This window comes from Dicentrarchus labrax, unplaced genomic scaffold, assembly GCF_905237075.1.
Source record: "Dicentrarchus labrax unplaced genomic scaffold, dlabrax2021, whole genome shotgun sequence".
Taxonomy (NCBI): domain Eukaryota; kingdom Metazoa; phylum Chordata; class Actinopteri; family Moronidae; genus Dicentrarchus; species Dicentrarchus labrax.
In genome coordinates, this window is record NW_026136720.1 from 20,038,475 (window position 1) to 20,062,845 (window position 24,371).

The 24,371-nt window shown below is 39.1% G+C and overlaps 1 protein-coding gene across 4 annotated transcripts in view; it reads right to left on the reverse strand.

Annotated features, from left to right (window-relative positions):
* Positions 1-566: 566 nt before the first annotated feature.
* lingo1a (leucine rich repeat and Ig domain containing 1a) overlaps positions 567-24,371 on the reverse strand; it is a 112,822-nt gene continuing 89,017 nt past the window's right edge. For all 4 annotated transcript variants that reach the window (XM_051381459.1, XM_051381460.1, XM_051381458.1 and 1 more), the window contains one exon: positions 567-4,943. In XM_051381459.1, the coding sequence (XP_051237419.1) occupies positions 3,084-4,931 (1,848 nt within the window). In that variant the 5' untranslated portion in view covers positions 4,932-4,943 and the 3' untranslated portion in view covers positions 567-3,083. The remainder of the gene's footprint in view (positions 4,944-24,371) is intronic.

Below are 24,371 nucleotides of genomic sequence, written 5' to 3' on the forward strand. Positions count from 1 at the left end.
ATTACTTTACGAATATTGTCTCTTTAAGATTACAAATGCGCAGTGTAAATTAACAATATTCCCTATACATTCCTTAATGTCTGTGATCCTTTACTAATGGTGGTTAATTAATGTTTAGAGGCAAGGAAATTGAACAAGTGAACTACCAATGCCCCTCTAAACAAGTAATTAGTGCTGAAACACATGTTAAATTATCTTGCAGTCTGCATCATCATTTAATGAGGTATGCAATCAAAGAAATCAAACATTAAATTGCTAATTTGGTCACTGATAGACAAGAAATACATCCAGATGTTTAGCTAGACTTTAGCCTTTACTTGGGTAGCAAAGCATTGAAGCTCTCCCTCTCTTTCATAAATTTGCATGTTAGCATATTTGCATTTATGGTAAATAAATTGTAATAACATCAAGAGGACTCTGCCAGCTCATAGTGGCCTGTAAGTGAAATTATTAACGTCATCACTGCCATTGGTATGAACCAATGTTTGTCCAAACCCCACAGACACACATCTGTCACACATCAAGTCCTTACTAACCAAACCTTTAAAATCAAGATAGGACCAATATGTGTTTAAAAAAGTCCATAGATTGTTTAATACAACATACCATATTCTCAACAATTCAACATCAACAAAATTTTGTTAATTAAAAAAAAAAAAATCTGCATATTACCTTTATTGCACAGAACAATTTCAATGTATTTTCCATAGATTTCTTTTTTAGTACCATTTTTTTTTTGTAAAAAGTTGGCTTGGACTACATGGTCAATATAGTCCAGGGTCAAAATAAAAAAAGGAATAACAGAAACAAAAAACAGAATCCCGGGATCACTCGGGACCAAAAAAGGCTAGGTACAGTAGCCACACTTTGAACGTAGAGAGCATTCATAATCAGCAAGAGGGAGAACCATGAGCCATATCCAGTGTTTTTTTTTTTTTTCCTTTATGCAAAACGGATTACACCAAAGCTGCTTCAGATTGCTCCATGGGTGAAACCATCTGTGTCACTCTACCCATCTGCATATTCTGTCCATACTTCCAGCCCATTACTGTGTCGTTGTCTGTAATGTCATCCATCATAAATAACTTAGCCTTTATCCTCACACACGTTTGCAAAGCCCAGCTGTCCACAGTGTGTACTTGAGCAGGTAAGGCTGTAACCTCAGATTTTATATGCAGGACCAACTGGGAGCATAATATGCACAGTTCTTTTTCCCCTGACAAACACTGCACATTTCTGGGGAACAGCAAACCTGTAAATTATCCTGGAAGGTTATATTTCCATGGCTTTAATGGGGGGAGCATCTGCATAAATAAATCATTGATTTCATAAAACAATCAAGAAAAATAACCAACAATGAAAGAAATATTCTACAGCTTGAAGAGCACATTGTATCCAAAAACATGAGCACCACAACTTGTATTCCTCAAAATCATGTTGAGCACAAAATAATACCATTACATAATAGTTTTTGAAATGCAATTTAAAAAGTCAGGGATAAGCGCTCATAATATCAAGGGACCAATACCAACCATTCTCTTTGATCGCAAAGTGCAGTCTCTCCAGGATTCACAGGCTTTTTGGGGGATTGTTGTGGCCTAAAATGCCTGTTTTCACGGCAGCTTTTCTAAATAAATTTGATGTTTTTAGGCATTGTTTTGCAATGAAATTGCAGGAGAATGGTAAGATTGCCAAAGTAGTTGCAATTGATATTAATATTGTATAATTCATTAAAAATCAAAGCCAACTTGTTCTAGTGAGAATAAAATCAAACTGTTTGGACAAAACAGTTTTGGAGAATAAAATGATTGGACAAAATTGCAAGGTTGCACAGAATTTGTGACCGCAACATCACAACTTCCTGGAGGGACTGAAAATGGTAGGATACATGTTGCATCTATTGTTGGTATAGTGCATCATATCAATAGCATCTCAATCCATTTGTGAGCACTGTCTGAGTTACATCTAAAAAAAGTAGGGATGAGTGACACTGAAACTGATACCAGATACTGGGCTCAATAGGCTCTATCAGATCATTTACCCAGTGCTAAAATCCTATATTAACATTTCACAACAGAATTTTCTGCTACTTCAGCACTAAATATTTTAAATTTTATCTTTCTAAGAATACAATTATTCTTACATATCGCTGATTTTTACAGTGCAGTACTGAGAATTGGTGTCAATACTAAAAATTGCACTGATGCAATATCTATAACGAGAATCTATGGATTTCAGAGCACTTGTTTTTGTATATCATTCAGTTTTTAGGTCACATAATAACCAATAGAAACTGTTTACAATACCATTCATTGTACTTTCTTGGCCAAGAAGATGGCTATGAATTAGCTGCTGTGAAAGTTTTATATAGTACATCAGTAACCGTTTTTTATTTCCCACAGTATAATTCTGTCATACTATGTTGTGTATTTCTGCTCATTACCGAGGCATACTCTTTACTCCACACATTTTAATCAGGTATTGTGACATAAATTTACATTTGATGGATTACAGAACTATCACTACTGCAGAAAAGAAAACAAAAGATTATAAGTAGCACATAGCATTAATAAATGTAACACTGATGTATCATAATGATAATGTACTTGAAATGTAGGAACGTTGTATAAATGTGCTCATCAACCCATACAAATCTCATTCATAATTTGACATGTGACGTTGGAAACCACAAACAAACACTAAATAAAAAATAAAGACAAAAAACAGCAATGGCCAAAATATGTTCTGCCCCTCGCATTCTGGCTGTTTGAAGTGTTTTTCTTTTCTGATATATTTTTCCCAGTATAAATCCACAGGAATATGAACTGCTTACAAATCTGACTTTCAATTAATGCCCCCACAGGCCTTGTAGAAACCGCCAATGCACTGTAGCACTGGATGTTCTTTCAATCCCTCTCACTTGTGAAAGTCACTGCCCTCCTCTTAAGTACTTCAGTCAGGAAAAAGCATATTACTCTATGTTAACAGACCAGGATCCACAGGTTTGTAAGGGAGGAAAGAAAATGTCTTCTTTTCCATTTGTCTTATTTTTGAGTTCAAAATTAATAAATTCCAGAGCTCCGTTAAATCATTTTCATGTTAAACTTGCGAGGAGCATCCACTGTGCTGCTGCTCATGCCAGCGTCCGATTTCCGTGGCACATACTCAATCTCAATGTTGTGCTTAGTGTTGCCTTTACCTCTGCTCCAAAGAAAGAGCAGCACCAGGCAAAACAAGACGACACCGAGAAAAGAGATGAATCCCATTGTGGTTGCAATGATCAACGTCTTTATATCAAAGGGGAAAGGGACATTGGCTCTTGTACCGTTAGCACCAGTTTCTGTGGGTTGGTTGGAGATGAAGGCAAAAGTCTTGTTGGGCTGGTGTGGCCAGTCAGGAGAGTAGCTATGAATGTGCAGGTGAGCAAGAGAGGTGTCATTTCCGCCTGCGTTGCTAGCTATACACACATATGTACCATTGTCTTGAACCTGGGCGTAGCGCACCTCAAGGGTACCATCTGGCAACACAGAGAGCCTTCCAATTGTCTTGGTGGTGATAAACTTCTTCTGTGGGGATAGCCACATTATCACTGGAGCAGGATCTCCATCTGCTTGGCAAGCAAAATGAACAATGGCTCCCTCGTCAACAAATTTCTGCTGGGGTTTGCGATCCCTAATCCTAGACTTGCGACAGGTGAAGTAGTTAGGCTGCAGAACATCCGGGAAGTCTTTGAATTCTTTGCCTTGGACAAACTCAGGGGAGGCACAGGTAGGCTGCTGCCTGTTGAAGTTTAGTCTCCAGCGCCTTCGGAAAACCCATAACAGTCGGCAATCACAGGCCAGGGGATTATCATACAAGGCAAGGGTTTCCAGGTTGCCAACTGAATGAAAAGCAGACTCCTCTAATGTGCTAAGAGAATTTCCAGACACATTTAGAATCTTCAGGTAGTTTAGACCACGGAAAGAGTAGGGTTCAATCATTGCCAGTCTGCCACCTACCAGGTGAAATTCCTGCAAACGTAGAAGATCATGGAGCTTATTCCCCTCAATGGTATGGATAGGGTTATATGAAAGATTAAGAAAGCGCAAATAAACCAAGTGCCGCAGGGCTACATAAGGAATTGTGGTCAGGTTGGCATTTGCAATAGTCAGGGAGGTGAGATTTAATCCATACAAGCAATTTGGGGTCATCGTATCCAAATATGGCCAATTGGCTATTTCCAACACTTTCAACCGATAGAGCCGTTTAAAGGAGTAATCCCGTATAACATTGATATTGAGGTGGCGCAGCCTGAGTGTGATCAAACTGTGGAGGTGGGTAAAAGCCTCTGTTGGCACAGAGGACAAGTTGCACTTCTCAAGACTCAGGTGCTCAAGGCTACTTAGGCCATGAAAAGCCCGATGAGAGATGAAAACCAGATCGTTATCACCCACCTCTAAAGACCGGAGGTTGTACAAATCCTGGAACATGTAGTCCAACAGGATGACGATCTTGTTCTCACTTATGTCCAGCTGCGTGAGATTGCTCAGGCCTGTGAAGACACCAAGCTGAATCAGCTTAAGCTTGTTGCTACGAAGCCCCAATGTCCGCAAGCCGTAAAGGTTGTTGAAAGCTCCAGGTTCAATAGTGGAGATCGTGTTTTCACTGAGCTCCAGGTGTTCGAGGTTGGGAAAGTTGGCAAACTCGTCTGGGTTGATGGTTCTAATGCGGTTCTTGCTGAGGTCCAGCAGTCTTGTTTCTGCAGGAATGCCCTCAGGAACTGTCATGAGCTTCTTGCGGTGGCACATCACAGAGCGCTCTTGAACATTGCACTCACAGCGGGAAGGACAGCCTGTGGTGGAGCCAGACAGCACGGTGCCCAGCATCAGGATCAGAATGGGCTGCCAGCAAGCCACCAGGTAGCTGTGCCCAGTCGCTTCCCCGGCCGCCATCTTATCGGTTACCTGGGGAGACACAGAGACAAGGCAAAACATTTAGTTACAACATGAGATTCAGCCAGCTGTCATGCTGATGATTTCGACTTTCCAATGTTATGCAAAATTGCAAGGAGGAAATTCAATGCAGATTGTGAGACAATAAAATACATCTGCTCAAACACGGACAATAGGAGAAAATTCAAATGAGATTGTATGCCATGGTTTGATATCACTGAGCTATGGGCTTAAATATTCAGTTCCCTGCTACATTCAGCATTTTCACATCATATGTGGTGGAAGTGGAGGACAGCAGTATGAACAGACAGCAGTATGAACTTGTATTAAAACACTTTCCTTTGGCCACTGTGTCTATGTTCTGCCAGCTAGTTAGTTCTACAATCATAAGTGCTAAAAGGATGCCATTCTCATGTGACACAATTCCCCAGAGAACAGAGAGTATGAATCCTGCTGCAATATTCATGACACAGACTAAAGATGAATCGAGGTGGGAGGTTACAAGGAATAAGGTATGTGCTTGCATAACTGAGAGTGCTGACAGTTTTGAATTCTGTATCGTTCAGTTTTCTGCACAGAGCTTTGGAAAGTATTTGAAATGCAAGTATATGTAGCTTTTTTGAATGCAAATCATTCTATCAGACTTATTTGTGATAAAGAAGAGGAAGTACTGATTTTAGCTAGAAAATCAAAGGACAAATAATTCTAGCAATCTACATAAATCTTGCACCCTCATTGTTTCTGATGTGGAAAGCTGAACACCATTTCAACTGCACACCGTGCAGACAATCAATCAGTCAATGCTATCACCCTGATATAAAGTGAAGGGGCACAGTTTCAAGTGGAATTAACAGACGGTAATCGAATTCATGCTGTGTCACAGATGCATACACTGAACATCTGTGGTTTGTTCTGGTACCAAGTCTTGTTTTATCCCTACTCTTTTCTTCCAGCTTCCAACCTGAATTTGCTGTGTGAGTTTTTAAAAAAGCAGTAGGGGAGGTGGAGCAGCAGTTGCAGGAGGGCGCAATCCAAGACTTATGGTGGCAAGTGTGATGTATGTGCTGGGGCTGACACTTGGCTCACGCAATCTTTTACGATAAAATATAGACCATACACCACTAGGTAATTGGATACAGAGATAAATACAGGGTTTAAGAGCAAAAAACAACTTGTATTTAATTTCAATGTCAATGTCTTTGCATACCTACAGCCCTTCTACTAACATTGCAATTCACAATTGATCATTTCCAGCTATATACAAAGAAACATGATGACACTATTTACATGATGGAGAGAACTGAAAATAGGGGCATAATGTATGCTTTGATTTGGAGATATTGTATTGTATTAGGGGTCCAGTAGTAAAATGGAGATGGACTTAAAGAGTAATGATATAGGTTTTAAAGAATCATTTAGTTTAAGGACGTTATTCCATATTCAAGCACGTGCAGTTGTATTGTAATTCACTGACATGATGAAATGTGCAACAAAAAACAAACATTGGGACAAAATCCTTCACATCTAATTCGCACTCATCAAGACATGTCTCGTGGGGACTCCTGTCTGTGTGTGATGACTGTTGTCAGAATACATAGAATTTTGCCACTGGTATGCACTTTCATCTCTTGCTCTAAATTTGTCTTTAAAGTCGATATCTAACTGGTCAAATGGAGTTTTCTCCTGATTCACAGAAGGTTTGCGAAGAAGGATAACACACACTTTTGTGCTTCAGCACATTTCAAGGACCATATTACATGTGACAGATTGAGACTGTAGAGAAAAGGGGGAACATCTTTGATATTGTGGTTGACAGTTAATTATGGGGTGACATGTTACTACCATTGTGGTCACCACTATTAACTTTTTCCCACTGAACCAATAGACAACTGGAAATCAGACTCATCAAAAAAGGGGGTTTATGGGCTAGATTTACTTACACTCTATTTCATTTTATTCCCTCAGAGGTCAAAGTTCAGATTGGGGATTTGATGATACCATCTGTAATCAAGTGAAGCCAAGTGATTTCAAAACAGGCAGAGATGATGGTACATCCGAGATCAGAGACCCGCACCAGAGCCTGCTGTGCTGCTAGCTGCCTGCAGCCATACTTAATCATTCTTATTCCTTAACACACATTGATCAAGTCAGTGCTGAGCGCTGTGAGATGAAGTGGAGTGGGGCTTTGTATGGCATGCTAAGACACCTAACAAGAAGGAGTGGCCTTATCACAAGCTCAATTCCATCTGTCACCCTCTATCATGTGGCTATCACATATTGGATATCAGTCAATGAGATGCTATTATGTCCAACTCTATTACCACTGACACTGAAACCCAATCAGGAAAATGATCAAATCATAATCCCTTGTTGGTAAAGCTCCATGACTGCAACTTCAGCAGGTTATGGACCCCAGTCAGACCTCTTAATGAGTCCTCGCACTCCTCTACACAGGGTCAAAATTCCCATATAATAACACTGCAGTTGATTACATTAGAAACAGACAATGTTACTCAAGCTTTTACAGTCATTCTATCAAAATGTGTACCCGTGTTTTTTTCATGACAGGGCAGCTTCGACATTTATTGCACATTGCTTCAGCAGCCAATGCAGGAAAACAAGTAAAGACAGGGGCACATTAAGATGAAGAATGCCATCCGCGGTTAAACATTTGCAGCTCTGTTTTGTTAATGATCTGGCGTTATCATTCCCTCACAGGCATGTAGCCTGAATGCAGTTCTTCATTCCAATCAGCACTCCAGTGAGCTCCCAGAGAATTACATTAATTGAGGTGAAGTGAAAAGGGCTGTGCTCCTCAAAGGAATGAATTTGGTCTAGGAGAAGTGAGACAACGTTGCTCAATAAGTGAGGACCCACTGGTCCAAGACCAGTAATGACTAGATCAATGAATGTTGAGATTAATGCCTTTATGACTGAATCCACTGGGATCCTGAAGATGTTGTCCCATATTAGGAAGTGGATGGTGCCCTATGCTCCTATTACTACAGAGTGGTAAAAGAGTAGCCATCTAATCAGTGGACGTACAATCATCATTTTTTTTAGAGTCCCTTTGCACAAAATAACGCAATATGTATCTGTGGTGGTTAATTGGTCACCCAGTGACCAATTATCTACCAAGTCTAGTTTATTGGAAGGTTTTAATCAGTTTTAATCATGAAGGTTTCATTCAAACTTTCTTATCTAGGTTTTCTCAACACAACAGTTTTGAGTCTGGGACCCAATAAAAAATCAAATTGGAATTGTTGTTTATCAGGAAAGAGCTTTTATTTTCTGCAGTTCATTTTTGGCTAGCAGTACAAGGAGTATAACCCTAATGAAAAGATACAAGCCACCATTTCCATATAGTTAAGAGTCTTGGGTAGTTTTTCTTTTAGAAGGATGAACATATTTTTGACTCACTGTATTTAAAACTGTCTCCATGTGTTTTATGCACCCACTTGTAATAAGTTGTTTTACTTACTTTCTATCAACAGCTTTTAGATGCAACATGCTATCACTCTAGTAAATCTTGTTGCATGCATCTGAATGAGGCTGTCTGTCATTATTAAGTTCTCCAGAATAAGCACAAGTGGGGATGGGTATTGTTAAGACTAAACCATCACCCAAAGCTTTGGTTTACCTGTCACAAGACATCACTCCTGAGCCTTGTTAAATACCATAGTTAAATACCTGTAAGCTTCTGGGAAATCCCTGAGATGATGCTGACGTTATCTGCAACACAAAGTGTTAAAAGCCTTTAAAGCCCATTCTTCTACAAACTGCTTAGTCAGCTGCAAGGCTAATCCTGAATGGACAGACCCAGCTGCAGAAGTTTATTTACTGTATATTTGCATGACTTATATAGTCCATCCAAAACATTTAGCAGTAAACGGATGCCACTATCTCTAGCTCTTACTTAAGTAGACGTAACAAATTCATATGGGGAAGTATAGCCTTTTTGGTATTCATTTTTAACCAACACCATATTACTATCAGTGTCATTTTAAAATAACCTTGTTTAATTGCATATCCTGACAACAACACTATAGCCAGCTGCTAAGATTCAAAGTTAAACTGCTTCTTAAAATTCTTACTGGTTCAATTCTTTGCGGTAAGTAGCAGCTTGGAGTTATAACACAGAACATGTTTATTGACAGCCACATTTTGGCTAAATCCATCTTAACCAGGAGTGCCTGACCTTTAGCTCCCCAAGTAAGATCACTTTCACACTGCTGTAATGTCGCCTAGCTGAATTTCAAGAGAAAGGTTAGCCTTGTGTCATTGAGAAGCTAAGCTGCCTGGTGGGATAGCTGGCTGGAGCCGGGCCTGTGAAATGGCAGGGCTTAAATGTAAGCCGATGCCCGACAGATGGACAGCAAAGCCCTAATCCAGGCGAAGAAGCTGGTTGGTGCAACAAGGTGCAGAATTCCTACAGTGGCCAGCTGTTGTCCTGATGAAACTCTGCCATGAAACCTGTCTACATGTCCCTCCTGAACTTCACCTCCAAAAGGGGTCATTTACTGTTTCCTTGCAGGTGCTCTGCTTACTGATACAGCTAAGAAAAGATCAGGTTTAATGACTTGGAAAACATCAACAGTTATTTACCTTGAGCATGCACACATGGAAAGTAAAAATGTAATGAAAGGCTTTTCTAAAATTTTGTTTACCCTGATTAAGATTAATACTATACAGTTCAACGGCACCACAAATGGCCTCAAAAATAACCAAAGCTGAATGAACTCCAAAGCTCCTGTGTTATAATTGTTTTTAAAATTGTAAAGTTGGTATAAATATTCTGGTGTTAATGTTAATGATAAAGTTTTCTGATACAAAGGGGATACTGTTGGCCCTAAAAACACTGCTATCCATTCTGAGTGGTGTAAGTAATCAGTTAATTGCCTTCTTCTTGCTGTAGTCACTCGTTAAATGCTTTTGTTGTATCTGTTTAATTTTAGTTTTTGTTGTTTAGTTTTTTCATTCTTTTTATGCTTGCAAATATTAATTAAATGAACTGGACCGAAATTTTCATAATTCAGTAGGATTTCCCTTCAAGGGGATGTCAACCGGCAGTGTGAGTTTTTTCAATAAAACCAACAAATTGCAATAATTCAGAAATTTCCTAAATGGGTGACAGTGAACAGTATTCCACTGATTGTGGTTGTTAAAAATCTGAAAATCGTGTTTCATTGCACCCAAATTCACCCAGGCTTCTAATTTGGGCTTTTACAGATGTGGTTGGGTGTTATGTCTGAGAGAGGGAGTGTGTGTCCTCAAATGATGTTCCATCGTTATTATTAAGCTCATTAGCCTCGTGTCCTCAACTCTCTTTAGAGAATCACCATTAATTTTTGGTTTTTAAGGAGATGTGTTTTCAAAGAGGAATAGCTTCTAGAATGTCAGACTTTCTTAAGGAGGATCCAGGACTTTAGAAGGACTTCACTAATGAGAACCCACGCTCCTTTTATAACAACCCCTGCCCCATTCCACCGTGGTGGCTGTTGTAACTTGTGTTGCACCCCCCCACACACACACACACCAAATAAGAAGCCTGCCAATAGTTGTGTTCAGAGGAATAACATGAAGATCATCAATTCCTAATCAAAGCCAGATTAGATTGACAGTTTCTAAGAATGCTATATGTGATTGTGACAAATAATACAGAGTTATATATTTTCTAAAAAGCTGAGAGCTATGTGATGTTGACTAAATCAAAGACTACAGTATTTTTCCCAGTGCATTTTTATGAATACTATATCTGTTATCTAATGGTAATCTTGTTTATAGAACCATTATATTTCACCTAAACTAAGCGTGGGTGGTATGGTCTCTAAAAACTCATTTGCATTTTGTATATGAGAGCTATGCAGGTGCATACCTTCACTCTTCATTTAACTCAGCTAAAACAGTAATTAAACGCTTAATAATGTCACTTAAATCACTTGTACCTGTATGACTATGGAAAGACAACATGTATGCTTTATACTGATTTAACCTTGATCCCCAAGGTGCCTTTGAAATGCAACAATATGGAACAAAGTTGTTCTATATTAGAAAAATGAACATAATTATGCTAATAGTGATTCTAAAAAAGCACATTATTTAATTGATCTTTGCTAGTATGGGGTTCTTCTGTGTGCTGCTGGGAGATTTGTTGATTTCAGACTAACAAGGCCGAGAATTTATCAGCTTTTGCAGCTCTGATTTGGCACAGTGGTGCTTTGAGCAAAATGCAGCAGATTGCTGACATGCTCACAACAGCAATGATAAATGAAGGCTTATGTTTAAAAGGTATGCTGTGTACCATGTTCACCATGTTAATTCAGCGTGGTTGCATGTAAACAGTTGATAATTAGCATTAAAGACAAACCACAGCTGAGGCCGATGATCAGTTTTGCAGATATTTGTTCATAAACCAAAATATTGGAGAAAACTGAAATTTTGACCTGATGATGGCACTAGATGACAAAACCGAGGATCACCAAAGTTGCTGCAATTCACTCTGAAGGGAACATCCATGTCTGAACCAAATTTAAAAAACAAACACAGCACATAGTACATATTGTATAAAATAATATAGCGTAATGTAATAAGAAGCATGACTTCAGGTTGCTCCTTTTAACCCATTAGTTCAAACATAGTGTAATTATGCACTACTGAGTGGATACAAATCGGATGAATGTATTATAGCAGCTATAGTGAATTGCGAGGGTTTGGAAGCAGAAAGTAACTAAGCAGAACAGCTAGATTGTGAAAGATTGAGCTCCCCAGAGAGAGCTGCTGGAATGGACCTTTCCTTTCCCCACCCCCCACCCAAGGCTGAGAGAAAATAATACTCCACAGGCAGGAGGTCTGCTGCAAACAACACACACACACACACACACACACACACACACACACACACACACACACACACACACACACACACACACACACACGTGAATGCTGTTATAACATGACTTTCTGTCTGTGTACTGCTTTGTCCGATAAAGCACTCCCCAACACACACACACATTCTGAGGCCTGATCTTTTGGGTTGGGGACAACTTGCTGACAGAGCCTCCAAGACTTGAGGCGATTATGCCACAGGGGCACACAGTTACACATGAAGTCTTCTCCAAACACCGCAGGAGATGCCAACCTTCAGTGCTCCAGAGCACCACTCGCTGCTATGGCTAAAGTGAAAACACTACAGACGTGGCAATAAATGTGAGAGAAACAATAACCGATGAAGGTCAGGGCTTATACTTGTGAATTTTATACTGGATACTGATCTTGGATGAGTGTTTTAGCGTGTGGGCTGAACCTGGCTTTTTCCTGTTTGTTTAGTTTGCAAGACTGAAAGGCCAGCACTAACAAGGCCCCATGAGGTGCTTAAAGAAAGTCTGTTTCAAGGAATGGGCCAACGAGGATATTTCTTTTTTTTTCAATGAGAAGTTTGAGAGATACCATTTTATAAAATTTTCAGATCACAAACTTTGTTTCACCGACTACTATGAAATGGCTATAAAAGGGTAAGAGGGCAAAAGGCCAGAGTTTCTCAGTGACTATTTGAATAATTGATTAGTCAATCTACAGGACATAGACAACAGGTCTGATAACTGATTAATCAATAAAGTTATCTATCAAGCAAAAATGTAAAATTTGACCATGTTCTAGATTCTTAAATGTCAAGATTGATTCTGTATTGAATCAGGAAGAAATGTCTTGGTGTTTTGGACTGTTAGTCAGACAAAAATAATTGTGCCTAACTGTGCATTTATTTGCAACAACACTCAGTTTCTCTAGCAGATATGAGCCTATTAAAGGTTATTTCAAATAAATTGTTCATAGTACTCAAAAGTTGTTTTGCTCATAGTACAAGAAAAACAATTATGAGATTGTTTGCAGTAGATAGTACAAAGTGCACACATAACCATTAAGATATAACTTGTAGATACATATTTGTCTTTTATGAAGCAAAATAGTACTTCAATTTCATCCATAAAAAAACATTGTCCCTCTCTGGCATAACCCACCAGCTCCTGATTAGGAAGAAACACTGAGGTCTCACCATAATTATTGTAATGAATTCACAGGCTATTGTGCAAAAGCAAAATAACACATCCCCCCATCACTGCTTTGATGAGCAGCCATGAAAACATTTACTTATGTAATCATCCATCTTTTCTTCACCTACATGAGACATCTACTTGTTTATTTAGCATAATTTTAAATCCACTTTTCTTGGCAACTACAAGAAAATCAAACTGAACTACATTTTGAACATAAATTAGATCTAGTAGCCAACTGAATATGACTGCTTCAGTTTTGTTATAATAATTACATTAACAATTTGATTTTGAGTATGATTACTTTCTATATGTTTTTGTGTATGGCAGTAAAGACAGAAATTAACAACTGTATTCACACTCCCAGAATGCGAGACGTATAGCATTCAAAACGACAAAGTCTCTGTCAACTTACTCATACATCCTGCCAGAGCATCCAAACTTATTTAAATAATCCAGATTTTTGCTCAGAATTAATCATTCATGAGTGATGAGTTAATGTTATGCAGCTAAATCAAGCCCTTACCTCTTCTGTTGCGTATTCGTGTCAGATTTAATTTAAGAATGACAGTACTTATGGAAATCAAAACACTCCTCAAGTACTGCTGTTGGGAAAGAATTACTTTTTGAAAGGTGAAGACATTAAAATGGTTAAATTCTACATAAGAATCCCCCAAAAATTACTTCAAGGGTGGAGGATAAATGAACATTTTGCGAGGGGGAGACTGAACATATTACTCTTCTCACTCAATTTGTGAGAGAATATATTTTTCCGTCAGATGAAGTGAGTGGATTTGGCAGTTGGCCTGAGAGTGTCTATTTGGGGTGAGCTCTTCTGCTGGCTTATGGAAGAACCACTGTATCAACCCAGTCATATAAGGCTGTAGGATGTATCTTTAATAGCTGTGACTACACTGCAAGCTACATTTGTTCCTCAATTAAAGGAGTCAACACGGAAACATGCCTTCATTTCATAATGAATAATTTAGGCTATATCTTATTGGCTGGTAAGAAGTGTGATGGGCACAGTGTGGAGCAGCTAAGGGCTGTATTGACTTTAATTGTGACTGGCATCTACAGGCTTTCCTCCCAGTATGGCGAAGAAAATGTCCCCTTTGCTTAGTTGGCCCTGCAGCTCACAGTGAGGCCTTTAAAGGGAAATGAGCTGTAATTAGTTGATAGAGAGGTGACCCCGATGCAGAAAATGCCACACTAATGCACTGGGATCAGATTCTGGAGGATACTGCTGTAGCTTTCTGTAGTGACAAAAGCATAGATTACAGACACATCACTGGCAATGGGGAGCTCCAACAGTGCAAGGATTGTTTTCAGCATTTATTAATGTATGTTAGTATATATGCACTGGAAAAAAATGACCAAGAAATGATTGTCAGGCTGAAAAGGACTTTGAACTGTTGGATAAAAAAAGATGGACAGAATAAAAATAACAAATAGTCATGCCACTCTCAACCAACATGGCAACGGCCACTGATAAATTGGCCATGCCATTATTAGCTAGATGTATTGGTAGTGTAAATGTTGACTGATAGGTAAGAGATTTCAGCACAGAAATTGCAAAAAATTGTTTGAAGCAGACCCAGTGTTTGAGGAGGATCGATTGGCAAAAATGGGATATAATCTTCATAGGTATGTTTCCGTTATTTAAGAATTGTGTGCAATGCTCTCAATGTCAAGATCTTTCTTAAATTCTCTTTAATGATTAAGAGATTAAATGTTCAATATCACTTTCAAGGACATCTAATAATACAGTTCTGAAGTGCAACAGCCATTTCTATTCAAACAAGAATTCAGTGGCATTGAACATATTGAAGCAATTATTACACCATGGTTCTTCCAAGGCCTTCCTCCCACCTCTATTCAGATACCATTCCCAACCTTGCCGCTATCACGTTTTCAACACGAGTCAAATAAGAATATAATTTAGAAGAACTTCCTAGCCTTAACCGTGGCTCATTTTTTTCCCCATTTTGAATGGCATAGTTCTTTCAAATACTTGTTTTTGTAGGGCATCCACGAAGGTGAACCAAATTCAGACAGAGAGAACAATATTTCATGGATTTAAAATGGGTGCCAGAGTGACCACACCTTCACTAAGACACAATCTTATCTCAAACGAAAACATACAAATACAAAAAAAAAAGTACCAGGTCTTGATTTTTTCCCCCCACAGTTCTTGATTTATGGCTCTCAAATGTACAGACTCGTACATAAAACTGCCTGAGCAAAGTCACTTCAGTTTACCCATTCAGATTTATCTCCTTCAATGGCATGGGCTCAGATAAAAAAACACTGTCTTCAGTCAGTACTTTATCAAAAACCAGTGGTGCATTACAAAAACTGCACATGAGCCAGCCAAAGCTAAGAGGCACATTGTGTTTATGCACCAAAACAAAACAAATATGTGTTTATTTTCTCCTCTCCACTGCAATGTGAGAAAAGTCAAAAGGTAGATATAACCTCCCAAACAATTAGTGACCGGTCTGCAGTGTATCACTGAGGTCTTCCCATTCACCCTCCAGTCATATGGCAAGGGTATACTGTTGTTTTAATGAGTGTTGACCCAGACTTTCATCTGTTGACTTTCAGCACTAAAATATAATGAGAGATGCCCCAGAACAACAAGGCTTCTGAAATTCATACAGTGCTGTTCTAGCAATGGCAAACAGTGACTCAGAATCCCTACTCAAACTAAAATTAATCACCTGATTATATGCGAACCAAATGACAACTACTGAGGCGTGCAAACCGGCTGTAAATGAATTGTCCAAAGGCTACGGTCAGCAAGGTTATCGATTTTACTGGCTTTCCGCTGATAAAATAGGCTGGACAGTTGACATATACTGGCAGTGAAAATAATACAGTATATAGGTTATAGTGGGATTTGTTACACACTGTAGCTCATATATGCTTTTGCAAGGCTTGCACAGAAGGCATGAATCAATCAAAAACAAAGACCAGCCTGGGCACATTGCGCAAACATCTCAGTCTCTACTGCTCAAACTGTGTTGTACAATAGTTTTCCAAAAACAAGTACCACAGCTCATCAATAAATCCTTTGAATCCCACTTTCAGCATCCAATATTTATATTTTTCTCCTTTCCTAAGTATCATTTCACCAAAACAACTGTATGTCAATGCTTTTTTTCCCCCCTCAACAATCTACAGAGAGCGAAGTAGGCCTTTGCCGACCCCACCGTGGCTCCAGTGCAGAGATAAGGGAGCTTAATCCATGTCCTCTGAGAGATCGCCCAGAAAGATGAAGCCTTAATTAGCCAGATAAAACCCTGCATAATAACGCTATTGATATAGACTGGGAAATGAGGACTAAGCAGGACAAAACAAAAAAAACAAAGACTACTGTATAAAAGATGGCCGAAATGGACTTGGGAGACAAGTAACTGCAATGGATGGAAAAAAAGGGGCAGTTCACTCTCACTCTCATCTCCAGTGCAGGAGCATTGTTTCATCTCTCTGAGCAATCCACCTACTCCAAATTCTCTCATAAGAAGCTTAGAGAAAAATGCTGACCTTCATATAATCAAAGATTATGTGGAGGAAAACAACAACAGTTTTTGGAGTACTTAAGCAATAGCACTCATGGGAGGCTTGAGCAATTAAAGGCAAAATTACTTGTCTAAGCTGTCCTTGTATCCTGCCGTTCCCTATCTTCAGTTCCCTGTAGTATGAGAGGAGGTCATAAAGATAGTAAAAAGAAGAGAATCACATCTAACTAGCTCTGCTAATCCAAGGGGTACTATAGGGAGCAGAATCTCCCTTTAAGAAAGACAATCTAGGTATTTCACATGCTACACATGGATCAATGACAAGGTGACCCTGTATAGTAATACCATGCTTTAGGGTTGCCAAAGACACTGCAAATCCCTTGTGAGCACTTGTGCACCCTTAAAAGAGGTTACAGAAAAATGTGTGAGAACTTTATTCCTTAAAGTAATTCTGCCAAAATTACACATACATTTATGTGTGAATTGATATCTCTTAGAAAAACCTCATTAAATTCTGAGTACAACTCATATCAAAGCCCATCCATCCTCTGTCTGCAGAGCTAGGAAATGAGCTCCTTTGTGCCACTCAGGCCTTAATTAATAAGAATGACTGTCTTCTTCCTTTGGTTCCCCACAAAGAGTAGTGCCTCAGTTGAAACCTGCTGACAGGTGGATGTTATGCTTGTGGACGCACATTTTAAGATTTCATCTGTGTAGTTTTGTCATGTTAGTCTTGTTTTGATGTAACCTGTATGACATTTACAGAGAAGATGTAAGCCAACAGTGCTGAAACACGTGCTGGAAATATTTTCAGATTTATCTCAGTTGAAAGAAAAAAGAAATCTCTATTTATGCAGTCTAGATTTAATCATCCAAACCTTCTTATTTATAGACTTGGCCAACGGATGAAGTAGGAATAGTGCATTGACAAAAAATAAAGTTTGTGTTCCAGAGCAATAAACTGTTGGACTGCATTGGTCAATTAATCAAATTCAACAGAAAACTAATCAGCAACAATTTTGACAACTGATTAATTGCATCAGTCATTTATAAAGCAAAAGTGCCAACACTCTAAGGATGTAGCTTCTCCAGTGTCAGGATTTCCTGCTTTTTTCTGTTTTATGTAATTGTAAACCAAATGTCTTTCAGTTTTAGGCAAACCAGATGTCTGACGTTTACCCACAAAATAATTAATAAACTAATAATAACTCAATAGATTCATCAATAATGAATCAAAAATAATTATTGGTTTAGGCTCTAGTTGCTTTACTTTTTACAATTTACTTTACAATGTACATTATGTAAATGTTTTGGCTATTATCTGTCCTAATGCCTGGCATCTAAGGCTGATGGACCAGCCGTGGTAAATTAAAGAGACATTACATATTTTCCTTATCACTGTTTCACTCATTATTGCCAACATGGCAGGAGCAAGCACAAGAAATGCAAAAGAGCTGAATAATTTATTTTACTTATTCTACCACAGGCTTGGGACCGGGAGGTAGATTACGTTATGGAGGGAGATTACTCCTGATGTTTCTTCCTAGGACATGAGACCAATTTACAGAGCCGATTACTCCACATCATAAGCAAAATTTTAATGCATATTGAGAGTTAGAACAAGGCATGCAAGAAGCACGTTTTTTTCACCAGATGTGGACTCATTTTGTCTTCATAATAACTTTTCCCACCTTGTGGTCCCTTGCTAAATCAGTTATGAGATGGAAGGGTTAAATTGCTTGGACCATCTTCTCACCCCACATCAGCACTCTGCAGACCTGATCTTTCTCCCCTCCCGATTCCCACAGGTTCCCAAACTACTTTGCACTTCTGTGGCACCACGTCACTCGCCAGCGTCCAACAAGGTCAAATGCCATTTTATTTCTCGCCTTTGATCGCTGCCTGGCTCTTTCATCAGTTTCACTCTCCCCCATCCACCCACTCGCTACCCCCTCCGCCATTTCACCGGTTAAATTGCCCTTACTCATCCCCGTCAGAGTTAAAGAATGCGACTGGTTGTAGCTGAAATTAAAATATGTCTTTCCAGAGGTAATACATAAGCAATTGATCAATTCAACTCGTCAAACTCGTAAAGCTACGCTTTGCTTTTAGACAGGACGACAAAAATAAACAAAATAGAGCACAATAGGCATTTAAGTGTGGCATAAATAAATCTCAGAGCCCAGTAATTCTACTTTTCTTGTCCTTGGATGAAGCTCCCTGCATTCTCTATTCACAAATGAAAGCTGGAACACATTGACTAAATGAGAATCTCCATCTTGCCTCTCTGTTTAATCAACCCCACCCATACTGAGAAGCTTAGAGAGGAGGCTGTGTTTTATGCTGTCCTGCAAAGTTCCACCAAACTAACCACACATTCTAAATCAAATAGAAGAATGTCACAACCACAGCACTTCAGTGTGCTACTAGCTGTCAAGCTGACATTATCTGAGTGCCTTAGTGGGCAACAAGCTTTAGATGCTGGCCATGTAATCCCATCATCTTGGCACAGTCATCCACTTCAGCAAACAACTCCTTCAATTAGAAAATCTAAAAGATTTTCATGTTCAGTTTTGATCAACGATTCATTTTTTTAACTATTAATTAGTAAAACAAATATATATATTTACTGAATATGGATTCACACGTCTGAAGAGTTGCTTGCTTTTCGTTTTCTTGCTCATTTTCATAACATTATAAATTGAGTACTTTGGGCTTTTGGCTGCTGGTCAGACTAAATAAGCAATTTTGACACATTACTTTGGCTGTGAAAACTTGTGATGGGGATTTGTCATTAGTTTTCAAAATGTTGTAGAGCAAATGATTTTTGGAAAAATCAGTAATTACAATAATTATTAGTTGCAACCCTGATTCACTCTGGATTTCTCAATGTTTACAGTGTTTATACCTTTTGGTTACACTGCATTGGACCATATGGCAAGATGAAAATGCATGGTTTGTCACATTCAAAAACAGACAGGATATGCTGTTTACATGCCAGAATAATATATCCGACAATAGGCATATCTCAGCTGGCATAATTGGAGATTTCATTTTCAAGATATAATATGGGAGTTGAATTAAAAAAGTAGATCGCCCTGATTATAATATGCTTTCGTGGATGAAAACACATTCAGTCAAACAGCATTAGATCCAGTATTGCTCTTTTCATGTGCAAGTGGCGATGGGTGTTATTGCTGCTTCTTCGTATCTAGCAAACTAACATCTCCTCATGCCACCCAGTCTGGTCGATAACCTGAAATCTGACCTCTTGTTTCCTCCCTGCACTTTTCACTCTCCTCCATCGACAGTATTAGCAGTTCTTTGTAACAATCTTCTGTCATTCTTTTCTCTCTGGGTTGACAGCGACTGGGTGATACAAAGAGTGAAAGGGAGAAAGAGAGACAGACAGGCCAACAGACAGAGAGAGCTTTTAGGGACGTTAAACAGAGAGAGCACCAACGAGAGGGAGAAAGTGAGCTTTTAGGGAACTAAAAGCCTCTGCCCCTGTATACCTCAAAACAAGGTCCCTGTTTTCTTGAATCACATGATGAATGGGAGCAGACTGTCGATGGACAAAAAGCAACTAAATGCATCTGCCTAAAGGAGGGGATAATGGGCTCGAAGCACATTAAAATATTTGAATTGTCAGAGAACACTTTAATACAAGCATCACAGAGTGTAGCCTTTATATACTGTGGCAGCATTTGAACAGGGACATCCACCTTCTTAATGAATTATAAAGGGATTACTGGCTGTTAATGGCACTTTTTGAGTGCCATGAAATAGCAACGAAAAAAGTTCAGACATGTTCAGACCTTACTCAGAATGAATTAGCTCAATGTAAAGTATCAAGTAACTGCTGCTATACATATTGGTTGGCTAAAGCCTCAGCAGTCTCAGAAGAGACATGCAGCAGATCTGGTGTAAATGACAACTTCACTTCTAAGTAGATCCTCGGTCAGCCATACTAGACAAAGGAGAGACTGTCGAGAGTGCTAGTGCTGTACCTAAACACCGAACTCAGTGAACTCTATATCTCAACAGGGTTTTTTAACAGCTACTACAACAGTGACGTGGGGCACAAACACAAATCTTGTTCCCACTTATGGAAAATATCATATGCTCCATTCAAGTGTGGCTGTATAAGTGGAGCTACTATTGTCCCACTATTTGGTTTCCAGTCACCACTGAATAGCACTGTTTGAATAGATGCTTTCAGTAGAACAGATGCACCATATTGTAATTTTGCAGCACAATACTATATCATCGCCACTGAAAAACAATTTATTCAGACGCTAGTTATAAATGCATGTGCCCAATATCAAATGGGACAATAATACTTGTTGTCTACAGATGGGAAGGAAGGGATGGGATTGTAAATAACAAGGGATATAGGATTCACCCTCCCAAAAAGTCCACATTTGGTGCTTTCATGCAGTTTTTTGTCCCGTTTACTTCACTTAATAGTATAACCAACGTTGCTGCATATTCCCTGAATCAGAATAAATTGTATAGTTAAAAAAGGTAAACAAGTGAAATTAAAGGGATTTTACCCGTCTGATGCTATCATCTGCCTCAGCCTATGTAATTTACAGCCCACTAGCAGCTTAGAGTGACATAAGCGTAATTCACACAATTATCTAAAAGATGGGTGTCTAAGTTTAAGTCTGCCAAGCAACAGGGGTACCAGTATAGGCTCATTAGTCCCTATGTAGTGAATACAATTGTCTTCTCCAGAGGTTTGGTGAGGAGCACAATAACACCTCTTCAAACCATGTCCACCATCAGTACCTTTTTTAATGATGCATCCTCCATGGCAGAATGTGATTTCAACCGTGGTAATCATTATGAGTTAGCATATATTTAATGTAAATGGCTTAGAATACATTTTATACAAGTTGCAAGTAGGTGAATTCAAGGGATTATCAAAATGCTGGCAATGGTCAAGCATTATTAGAATAAAATCCATGGATGCTGCACTTACATGCAGATGGAACAGGGTCAAGACTTGTGGAGTATTCTAAGCAACTCGAGCCAAGAATCCATTTCTGCTGGATGTTTCCATTTGAAAACGTGGTAATCCAGCTTTTCTTTGTGGACACCTTGATTTTTCACACAAGCATAAAAGGTGAAGTCACTCTCTCAAAGCAACCCTGCAGAAATTCTCTAAAGACATTTTTCACAACACTGTGAAGCAGATCAGAATTAGCTGCACTCGTATGAGCTTTTCTAACATGAATCCTTTAAAGGTGAATGGACCCTACAGGCTAATGTGAATGTATGGCATTTAGACATGGTTTTGACATGCCTCCAACGGGGCTCTATTCTGCAATGACATTTCACTCAAAACATTAAATCAAGTACTAATATAGTAATAATAATCATTGGTAATTTCAGACATTCTTGTTTTTTTGTTTCTTTGCATTGCTGCTTTTGAATAGAATAAGCCCTGTAAGATCTGTCATACAGCCACTTAAAATAAAAGTCTAGCAACAGAAGGATTTACATATTCTCTGTAGCATTTCCTTACATGGCTTTCACCATAGGGAACCATCTATTTGCAGTTTTGTGCACAGTATCATTGAGGAGATAAATATGAGGTTACAAATTTTATGTAAATTCTGGATCAGTGTATACAGTAATTATGTTAATGCGTCCAAATTTGAAAATTGTTTTGATTTCATGAATATCACAGGGAAAGACACTATCACTCTGGTGAAGGCTAATCAACACATAGGTTGCAGGCCCAAATGTGCGTTTATACAATGCAGAATTTACGGTAGAAACCTAGGGTAAATTAATAAATATTCAAGCAGAGTTAAAGTAGCACGATTTGTCTTAAGCCAAGAATATGAGCATTTTGACATGCCTGCAAACCATTAAGCCACTGTAAGAACAGTAAAGAGAAACAAGAGAAACACTACCATGGGCGGTGTTGCAAAATACAACACCATTTCGGTCATGGTGCAGCACAATAGAGTCCATCTGTGCAGAGTTGGTTGTCATGCATATCCCATGCATGACAACCAGCTGCTACATTATAAGTCACCATGTGTTTTATAAGTTACACTCAGTTTGGGCAGGTTGGTGAAAGGAGAAACAAGTGAAAAGAATATTAGGGCTGTGGGATGTGGTTGTGGACATTTTCACAATGAGTGAAAAATCAAACGGATGGCACAGCTGAACCAAAAAACACCAAAAAATGCTGATGACTTTAAGACAACACTTGCAGCTGCTCTTCCTGCTTATCTAGTTCAAGAGACATCCACCAAGGACAACGGTGACTTGTGAACAAGAACCTCCCTCCCCCACCCATCAAACAGCTACTATGATCCCACTGCAGGCCTTTTATTAACATGCCATCCAGCCTCGGGCACTGATGTATCAAGGCAGTGGCATCAAGTGGAATGGCAGCCAGGTCTTATAAAAACAACATAATTGCCGTCCCGAGTGAAAACGCAGCACTGTGTCACCGTAGCACTATGTAGGCCTCGTGGCCTCACAATTGGGAGCTAATAAACACCTTGTCAATGCGGTAGGTGTCAGCTTTACACCCAGGATGTGTGTCTCTAAGAGACACGCTAACACGTCATAACCCAGCATTAGCCCTCTCACTAACACTATTGGTCATTTAGTGTGTTGTGAGAAGGCAAGCCTGCGATCAGTCACCATGCACTAACATCATGGTCCACACAATCACCACCCACTCTGTCTCGACTGCTCCTCTGCTGACAAATCTATGGTGAGGCTGATTTCTTTCAAGAATTATTAAAATGCTGCACACACTCTTATTCTGCTCTAACTGGTTTGCTATTCCATTCTTTGTACATGTGATTGAATTACAAACATGGCAAGATGTAACCATAGTTCACAGAAACATAATGCTGTTATGAGGAGCATGATTTTCCTGTGACATCTGATGCTCTGTATTATATCAGCCACTATGTAGAGGTTTAGCTTATTGCAAACATTGATCATGTGTTGTAATTCAATATAGTATGTCCACAGCAGTATAATATTGGAGGATAGGAAGGAGGTGGGGGGCTTATTGTTGAATGTGTCCTTTTGCTTATATTGCAGGGCAGAGAGGTGAATCCTATTGACAACTCGTAGATATCCAAGGTCAGCGGCCGCACATTTGTTTAATGAAGGCAGCCAGGGCTTCTGGATGAAGCGGATCACACAATTCAGCAGCCTCTAAGCTGTTGCAAAGCAGCCATGATTGAGTCAGCAGCATCCCAGCCATCAAAGAGATCAAGAATAAAACCTGACACAAAGGTGGTTTTATTCATGTAAGTGAAGTGAAACAAACCTATAGGAGTGTTGTGACACTGTAAGGGGTTTAAAGAAAAACATTTGGTGTGATGATGTCAGTCTGAAGTGACTATTGAGTGAGACAAACATGCTAAAAGGTAAACCACTAAAGGTTTTTTTTTAATAAGAAGAGTATAACACTCTGGGTAAAAGAATGGACAATAATGGACAAAAGCTTACACATAGGCTGCCCAGGTATATTTTGCAACCCAGTCCAGTCACCTGCTAAGTATTTTTTGAACGCGCCTGTCCTTTTCCAAACAGTTTTTCCAGATGGTTCAGTGAAACAAAGCATCCAGTGTAGTCAGGTCAGGAGCAGGCTACTCCTCCCAAAACACATGTAGGCCTATACCTCATTTCCATTCCTACTTGGAGCCAATAAACACATCCATTTTGGTAATCATTTTTTCTTTCTTCCCTTACATTGCCAATATAGTAAGAAGACGTAGAACTGAGAAGAGTATCCTTTTAATAATGTAATACCGTGATATATTACCGTCAGAGTAAAAAACAAAAACAAAAAATCCCTTGATATATTTTTCAGGTCATAT